Source organism: Vidua chalybeata, chromosome 16 (genome assembly GCF_026979565.1).
Source record: "Vidua chalybeata isolate OUT-0048 chromosome 16, bVidCha1 merged haplotype, whole genome shotgun sequence".
Taxonomy (NCBI): domain Eukaryota; kingdom Metazoa; phylum Chordata; class Aves; order Passeriformes; family Viduidae; genus Vidua; species Vidua chalybeata.
This window is the reverse complement of record NC_071545.1, coordinates 13,782,841-13,792,059: the sequence shown is the minus strand read 5'-3', so window position 1 is coordinate 13,792,059 and position 9,219 is coordinate 13,782,841. Positions and strand designations below refer to the sequence as shown.

General features: G+C 41.1%; 1 protein-coding gene across 5 annotated transcripts in view; it reads right to left on the bottom strand.

The window, feature by feature from the left end:
* Positions 1 to 310: 310 nt before the first annotated feature.
* The window catches only part of USP22 (ubiquitin specific peptidase 22), an 89,259-nt gene continuing 80,350 nt past the window's right edge, over positions 311 to 9,219 (bottom strand). For all 5 annotated transcript variants that reach the window (XM_053957461.1, XM_053957462.1, XM_053957464.1 and 2 more), the window contains 5 exons: positions 7,798 to 7,924; positions 6,366 to 6,457; positions 4,880 to 4,942; positions 2,869 to 3,018; positions 311 to 922 (listed from right to left, as the gene is read on the bottom strand). In XM_053957461.1, coding sequence (XP_053813436.1) covers positions 880 to 922; positions 2,869 to 3,018; positions 4,880 to 4,942; positions 6,366 to 6,457; positions 7,798 to 7,924 — 475 coding nt within the window. In that variant the 3' untranslated portion in view covers positions 311 to 879. The remainder of the gene's footprint in view (positions 923 to 2,868; positions 3,019 to 4,879; positions 4,943 to 6,365; positions 6,458 to 7,797; positions 7,925 to 9,219) is intronic.

The window sequence follows — 9,219 nt, the reverse complement described above, 5'->3', positions numbered from 1 at the left end:
AACCAAGACCACTCTTACAGTATAAACACACCAATTCATTCATTTTTACTGATGGTTGCATTTATGAATTTCATTCTCGTGAAAAAAGGGAATAAAAGGAAAAAAAAATTAAGAAAATAGCTATTTATAGAAAACAAAACAAAAAAGGGCTCAAACAACAGAATCTGTGCTGATGCTTTTGGATGAGCAGTCCGATGGCATTGAACATTACCTGTGCAAGCAGGCATGCTTGAAAACCTGTCTGAGTACTGCAGCTTCAGTTCCACAATCCAGGATTTGTTTTATGGTTGTTGGAAAAAAAAGAGCCTAATAGTTTCATACTGTATTTATTTAATAACTAAAATTCACAAATAAAAAGATACTTGCAAAGTCCTTTAGTTGTCTCATCCCCTCCTCCTCCACTCTACTGCTTTCAGACCCATATGCATAAAAAAATGGGTTTGGATTTTTAATTTTAACTGTTATATGATTGGTCGTTGGAGCTGAAGCACCAAATGGAGAAGATGCTTTATGGAGATGAGGGTAGAATCCTTTGCCTTCCCACACACATTTTTGGAGGAACACAGGAGATGTACCAGTGCCCGGACTCCTCTGCTCCCATTTCCCCCACCCAGAGCATTCCTTTCATTTTATATTTCCTCTGTTAAGTGACTGACTGCAGCCTCTTTTCCCCCTTTCTGTGCTCGTGGGACTGCACACACGTCGGACATTGTTCATTTCTCACTCTCCAGGCTGTGAGTCAGTGTCAAGTAGGTCCTGTTACAGCTCAGTGCGAGTTGGTTTGTAATGGGTCTTTTCTTTTCAGGTAGGTTTGTGTGTCGATTCAGAAGGCTTGCGTTGTTTCTTCCTTGTTTACATCTGACAAGCTGCTGGATAAGGCTATTCATACTCCAGGAACTGTTTGTGATAGAACAGCAAATATCTGGAAGAGAGCAGAGGGACAGTGTCAGTTCTGTGCCAAAGCAGATGAGTTTCCATTGATGCAACCATAAGACACGAGGGCTGTTAATTTTGGTTTTCTTTTCAATTTGAGGCGATTCCAGGGACACTAACCAGGGATGAGAAGGAGGGAAGCCAGCTGACATGATTTTACCAGCAACTCAGGGAACTGAACAGCTGTACATCAAAGAGAAACCCCATGGGTGCCCCATCCCTGGAAGTGTTCAAGGCCAGGGACAGGGCTTGGAGCAATCTGGGATAGTGAAAGGTGTCCCTGCCCATGGCAGGGGCTTGGAGTGAGATGAGATTTAAGGTCTTTTCTTAGCCAGGCCATTCCATGACTCTATGAAAGAGTCAAACCTTATAAAATCTACTCAGGACCTGGAAACTCTGGAATATTGGGTTCTGTTGGTGCTCAGACAGGCAGCAACCATTTAACACTAATGTGACACAAAATAAAGGTGCTGTAAGAGACAGCTCTTGCTTTAGAGTCACACTACCAGAGATCAGACCAGGATTACTGCAAACTGCCTCCCATTTGCTGGAACAGAAGCAAAATGAAGCAGCAGCCGTGTGGGTGAACACTCATGTCCCAGTCAAATATCTGATGTGCCAATCTGCACTCAACTCTGGTGTTTTAAAGGATGAAGTTCTTCCTGACCCCAGTTGCTGTGTGTGTACTGGCACAGAAGGGAGCCCAGCCCCTCAGCAGTCACACAGAACAAGGGGACTGATCTCCACACAACCCTTACCCACTCTGACACAGCCACTGGGGAGTCCTCAGAGCACTTCTGAGATGTTCCAATCGTTCTAATTCCATCCAAGCCCTATGGACTCCTTCACATGACACAGAGCTACTGTGTCAGCCTTCATGTGAACCAGGGAAATGGATCAAAGCTCAAACCAGCCTTTATGGGCAACAGTTGTGCTGTACATCCTCTCCTCCTTGCCTCTGGCAGGTTCTTCCACGGGCATAACCCCACCTGAGCACCAGGCATGTGTTACTGAATTACAACAAACTCATTTCTCTGCTCACCTCAAAGCAGAAGTTCCCTGTCAAGTCATTTAACACTAAAATTCAGGTATTATAGATCTCTGTTTTTACTTCCCGATTGAAGTTTAAAAAAAGGAAAAACGGAAAAATCTATTTAAAAAATTACAACCTGAACATTGTGCCTGCAGCAATCCTTAAAAATGTCATGAATAATTAAAACAAGAATGGTAAAGACTTATCTCTGCAGTACCAGGTCCATAGTTGAAAATGCAAAATGAAGACATCAGATTTTAAGTTGCTTTTTTCTTGGAACATAAACCAGTCCCCAGTGTTTCCCTCAAATGAGGAACACTACAGTGCTTCCCTTGAAAAATATTGCTCTGTCCTCCCAAAGCTTGTATAATATAAATATCAGAAGCCATAATGTCAATCTGAGATTAATTTAAAGCCATGAGCTAAGAAACAGCTCATGTTCTCTACCTGCCTCCCATAGAGCCTTGCTGTTCTGGGGCACAGCACCTCCTTAATGGCTTTTCTTCAAATCTTTTACATTTATCATAATCCAAAGGTTCTGCAGGCACAGACTGGATTGTGTCACAGAGGTAAGCACTGCTCCTGCACTGGGTGATCACATCACTTTGGTTTTCAGAATCCCTTCCATTAGCAGGAGTTTGGACATGAGCACCAGTTCCAGACATTGTAGTCACCTGATGTCCCTTGTTCTTCCCTTTCCTTTCCTTCAGCAAATCCAGAGTTATAAAGCAATTATGGATAAATGTAACTGTGCAGTCTCCATGCTGAAGCACTGAGCATTACAGGGGATATTCAAGAGAGAAATTATCCTTCTCTATGATTAAAAGGGGTTTTTTAAAGTAAGGGAAACCCAACAAAGGTCAAAGTTTGCCTTCCTTTCCCCTTCCCAGGGGACCACTTACCCTTCACTGTCTAGCACATCCTTAATGCTTGCCTTGGTGATAATGGCATCATCACACTTGAACCACTGGTCCTTGTGCTGCCGGATGAAGCTGGTATAGTGCCCACTCTCCAAGGTTCCCTGGTGATTAACTACTGCAAACAAGGAATACCTGGGGCAGAAAACACACCATGAATATGTGCATCAAAAGGGAGGAAACAATGGGCATTTCAGACAGGCAGAAACTTCTGTTCATAAGCACACGTAGCAATGGTAAAGGATCTGATCCATCAGTAAAACATCAGCTTTAACACTAGCTGGGAAGAGGGTGGCCCTGCCCAGGGAAAAAAAAAAGAAAAAAAATTTTCTTTTCCTGTCTTTCTATTTCTGCAGCTCTCCAGTCTGGTGATCACTGTCAGCTTTAGCAATACTGGCTACCAAACCTGCTTCTAAAATAGATCAATATTGGTGCATTCCTGAAGAGGACCACTGATTATTCAGTCTGACTTTCTACTTCCCTGATTTATTCTAGTGAACCAGAAAAAAATGCATTTGAGGTATGGGGAATGAGATAATCTTAGGTATTTCCAATGATAAACTGCTGAATTGATTAACTGTCCCTAATCTGCAAAGCCTGTACTTATTTTGAAATACTGAATATATTCAGACTCAACTTCCAGCTCTCAAATGCTGCTGTGCATTTGCCAGAAAACTTGCAGGCCCACCTCTGTTCTAAAAAAGATATTGATAAGCAAGTTGCTCTCGTTTTCTTTTTCTTTTTTTTTTTTTCAAAAGTGCAAGACTGAAGTCTTTGGCTCTTTTGTTCTAAGGTAAGATTTTATTTCCAGTCTTAAATACACTAGTGGCTCTTTTTCAAGCATTTTCCACTCTCTTTAACTCTTTCATAAAATGTTTCCCTCACACTTTGTGTGTGTCACAAGCACAGCTACACAATGGTAAAATAATCTCTCTAATCTCACTTGATATTGTCCTACTCAAGTTGAAAATTCACAGAACTCTTTTGACACAGTGGTGCCACAACAAGGCACCTATTCACTGACTGCCTACAGAGCCACTGATTTAGAGCCACCCTCTCTAGGGGAGTCCATGATCCAACTAGGATGGACAGCACACTCCAGTCCCAGCTGGAGCCTGGCACCCAGATCCCTGAGGAATGCAGACACCTTTGCTCTCATTACCTAAATCTGCTTCATTTTTAACAATTTCTCCAAGTTGAGGCATCTGCAAATCTCAAAAGTGATCAACTGTGTTACCTTCAGACCTTTTCTAGCAGTACTGAACACCCCACAGCTAATGATTCAAGCTGTAGGCCCACACAACACCTGCCTGCTACCTGCCTGGTGGCACCTGCACTAAGACCTGTGAGTTTGGTTTTACATCTCTGTGTGATTCCAGTTTCTTACTGAAACTTTTAGTGGCAAACCAAGTGCCTTGAATTTAAATACACAACAGCAGCAATGAAACTTGTAACCTTATTTAACTGAAGAGGTAAGGTTTGTGTGACCATTCCTATTCCCATAAAGCAATGGATACTGGTTTCAGTTACACCCCCTTTACATTCTTGAGCAAGTCCCACACCAGTCCATCATTTATTCTGACTGGAATCAATCAATACCTGCCCAATGGAGCCCAGAATTACTGGGATTATTACTCCTGACTTTGAGTGTCAGCATTCTGTTAACTTTCTTTGGTCCTCTGGAACTGCCTTTGCCATTGCAACAGGAAAAGGAGTATTTCAAGGAAACACCCATCCCTTGTAATAAACATTGTGACCACAGCATTTCTTTTTGCCCACCGACCATTTGAGGGCATCACCCTCAGCTCTGGAACAGCTGCCGCAGCCCCATGGAAGGGCAGGAACAGCAGTGAGTGAAGCTTTACTTTGCAACATTCCAGAGTTACTGTGCTGTCAGATATGGTAATGCACTGGCACTGCAGGATATAAAGCAACACTATCTCCTTCTAGAAGGCAACTACCTTTCACAATAGGAGTCATGGAATGTACCACTTACTTATTATCATTGTTTAGACTATCCGTCGGCTGCTGGTACTGCCCGTTCATTCTGCTCTCTTTACTGCAACACACACACACACAAAAATCCAGTCACTTAAAGCAGTGGCTTCCCAAACCCAGGAAGTTGCTGTGACACGACACACAGCCTGTTTTCTGAATCCAGGTGCTTATTCCAGCTGAGCAGCAAAGGGCTGATTAGGATGCTAAAGATGCTTTATTTGCTCTCACAGCAGTGCTACATCACAAACATCATTTCTCCTCCTGGTCAAGGCTTCAGTGCTGCAAATACACATCTGTTTACGTCAAATGTTTTATCCAAAAAGATTAAAAACAGGTTAAGAAAATATTTGTATTTAGAACCTGGGAAATTATCTAATTACATCAATCCTTTATCTTGTAATGGGTCAATCATCTTGGCTCTGACTTCTAAATTCATTTTGTGTTTTGACAGCAGCAATAGGATTATGGTGTTGATTTCCTAGCTGGTGAAATTCAGACTACTGAGTTATGCCTGCTGATTATCCCATCTCTATTCCATTATGCTGGGTACCTTTCATCAGCAGAGCCTGTTCTATCCAGGGAGAATTCACCAGAGAGGAACAAGGAAATCTCAAGAATATATTGGAATAAACCATATACCCTTAATATAACAGTATTTAACAGAGCTTCCTTCAGGGCTCTCCTTTCTCTCTTGGTAGAAGCATCTACTTTTTTTTCCTGGGAAATAAGGAGTGCAGGCAAAGCTTGAAATGATAAGTAAAATTTCAGCATCAAATAGAGTCTCTCTGTTAAGAGATACCATGATTTGGGGCTTTCTGCACTGCTTCAGATATAAATTAAATCTGAATATCCTCTTGCATATTTGCATGAATGTCTGACAAATACTTTTTAATTAAGCTGATTAAATTCCTTTAATAAAGGTGCATTTATACAAATGCCACGTCTTCCACAAACCTGGGAGGTAGGAGAAGTCTTGTTGTTACTATTTTAATCAGGGCTATGCTTTTGCTTCTTGCAGCATTCTCTAAACAGAAGTTGAAGGTACTAAACAAAAACCCCCAGATTTGCCTATGTGCAGGAATAAAAAGGAAGGATTTTTATAACTTCAGGAATACTGGTTAGGGATTAGGTTGGCCAGCTGCACAGGATGGCAGGTGGGTGAGCACTGAGGGGATAGGACCAAAGCAGGGATCTGAAGGCAGGATGGATCTGGGTCTATAAATTTAACAGGCAACCAGAAACATAACACACATTAATTAAAAAACCCCACCACACTGTTTAAATATAAATCCTCTTCAGGCACGTGAAACTGAACAGTTTATCTAAAAATGGGTTTAGACAAGCCACAGCTTCCACAGAGAAGCTCATGGCAGAAGTACCACCACAGACACTGTTCTGTACCCTCAAGTGTGCTCCTTGTTTTGTGTATGATGTGGGAACCAGTTCTGCCCAGCTCTGTGGGGGGTTTTGGACTTGGAACCCACCTGGAAGCCATGAAAGGTGTCATGTCCAGCTCCAGTGGAAACGAGACATACGTAGTGATCTTCCGCCTCAGTTTGGCTGAGTGTTCAAACCGCTGCAGGCAAAGGCAAGAGGTTTCTTCTTTAGAGAAAGGTTACATTTAGTGTTTTTTATAAATGTCCTAAGCTTAGAAACAATAACATGAAAGCACATTAGCAGTCACAATGCAGGGACAGCCCCAGATTTTTCCTACCAGCTCTATGGGAATGTCCATGTAAATAACAACACATTTCTAGCAGAAAATAAACCACAATTTGTGGGCTCAATGTTAACACAGTATTAATTAGCTTATTTACCTTGATATCTATGCATACAAATCTATTCCCACCTGACATCAAAGAAAAAATACATTAAACAAGGAGAGTTTATATTTTAAGAGCCTTTACCCAAAGCAGTGTTCATTTGCACCAGGGCTATTCAAACCCATGGCTGCTGCCTACCCTGGCTCACAGAACTGGTGATGACAGAGTTTGCCTTTGGAGTCACACTTTGAATTCACCCATCCAATCATCTCAAGTGACAGGAGTCAAACCTACACAGGAATACCCATTTAAATTAAGGCAAAAAAATGGAATATGCTAACAAAAAAAGCCTTGTTCCTCAGCCAAAAGGGGCCTGCAGTACCCACCACCCTCTCCTCATCTCCTTCATTGAACATTAAATTGGAACAGGAACAAATACCAGAAAGAGATGAATGAGTTTCTATTTAAAGGCAGCTTCCCTCTCCATTTCTCAGAAATTCTTCTCTATTTACACTTCAAGGTAATTATTTTCCAATTGTGATGCTGTTACAACTCCCTAGCAACAGATCCAGATGTGAAAAGCTGAGATTTCTGTAATTCTTCTCTTTTGTGTTTCTCTCTTGCGTTAACACACAAAATGAAATTTGCATTTTACATAGACAGGACAACACAATCACTTAGGGAAAGTAATTTATTTTCCAAAAGATCTTCAGTCATTTTGAATAATACAAATACTGAACTGAGTATAGGAAAGGAGCGGAGCACATTCACCTTGACTTCCCTCAGAACTTTTCCATGCTTTTCCTTCAATACAGTGGCAAACTTTCAGTGAAAGTATAAAATTGTACCATGTAGGATGAGGGGGTGTAACTGGAGATTGGTTTCTGTGCTGGTTCAGGTTTTGGGCCAGCCTTCCATTCTGTCTCTAGATTCAAGCTGGTTAAGTTCCCCCAGACACACTGCAAAGCTACATCAGAGATAATGTAACACTATCTTAATAGAAAATCTAGCTGGGTGAGGCAAAATGTTCTTTATATTAATTTATATCATAAAAGTTTAGTCAGTGAAATCCAGAAGACATGTCCAAGAATTCAGCTCATCCTCTCAGAGAGGAAATCACATCCTCTGCTCTGTTGGCCCCCCGTGAACTTACTTTGAGATGAAAACAGGCCACAATGGGTAACTTCTTCATAGTGAGTTGTTTGGTAGATTCTTGGTAGCTATGGCAACCACTACATTTGATTTTGGCACTGCTTCCTAGATGTTCTGGCCTTGTAAACCTAAAAAAATATTGAAAAGCAAAGGAATGCACAAAACAATCAGATGGTTTTTGACATGTGCTGGAAATGCTTTTACTTGTGGGTCACTGGCACCACAAGAGACAAGAGTCAGTGGGTTTTAAGTCATTTTGGAAAAAACTACAATCAAACCATAATAATGTGAAGTGCTATGGCTCAGATATCCAAATGTGACATGGATCATGGCTCTAACTTGCACTGAAGTGAATCAGTGGCTGAGAAAGGAGCTCAGTGTCAGTTCATCTCCTACAGCAGAGCAGCTCATTTTCATACAGAAAGCAAAGAAAGATCTTTTGTTTTCAAACCCAAAAACACTGATATGGAAGACACTCTTCTGCAACACACTATTCTACCTTGTAGCCCTCCAGGGCTGGGATCAAAGCTCTGAGATGGAAAGGCCTGTAAACACAAAGTTCTTTTCAAAATACAGATGCCCTTCTAAAAAACCTTTGTTGACAAAAATCTCTTTCAAAATTTTCAGACAGAACTGCTCAAAGGAGCCATGGGAAGAAACCATTAGGGAACAGGGAAGTGCTCACAGAAAATGGACTACCTCGATGTTCACACTACAAACTAAAGCAAAATCCCTCTTTTCCAGAAACTCAGCACAGAAAGGCCAGGACCATGGGCTTTCCTTTCTCAGTCCTTTCCTCCAAGTTTAGATTTTCAAAAGGCAAATCAACCATTTCCCCAGAGGCTGCCTTGTAACTAAGATTTTTGAGATGAAATATTTCAAAAATATAGTTAAAAACGTTATGTTTCTTCATTAAATGAAGAATGTGAGGGCAACATGGTGTCAGTTTGTCCCTCACCCTCACTAACTATGGCCAAAGCAGCCTCCAGCACTAAATGACATCACAGCTTCCTGATTAATTAACAAAATTTCCTTTACCTGGCCTATGTGCCATCATTCTTTGGTTTTTCTTTCTGTTGCTTTGTATTTGTTTATCCATAAGTCTCTAAAAAGGCTTATAAACTTGCTCTGATAGTTGTTTGGAATACCCTTATCTTTCCATTTTTGTGCAACATTCCTGCCCAATCCTTCCTTCTTCAGGTTAACTTCAGCTGCATGGCCACACTGACATGAAGTTACACACCTTTTTTCTTGCTAACTTCTGGATAAAAACATAGACCCATCCTCTTTATCCATTAGAGTTCAACTTCTTTCCAAAATCCATACTTGCTGGAAGTATCTTTGAACTTGGATGTTTTTCCTTCCCTATCATCAGCTTTGATTCTACTAATCTCTATGTTGAAGAAAATTACCAAATTCAATT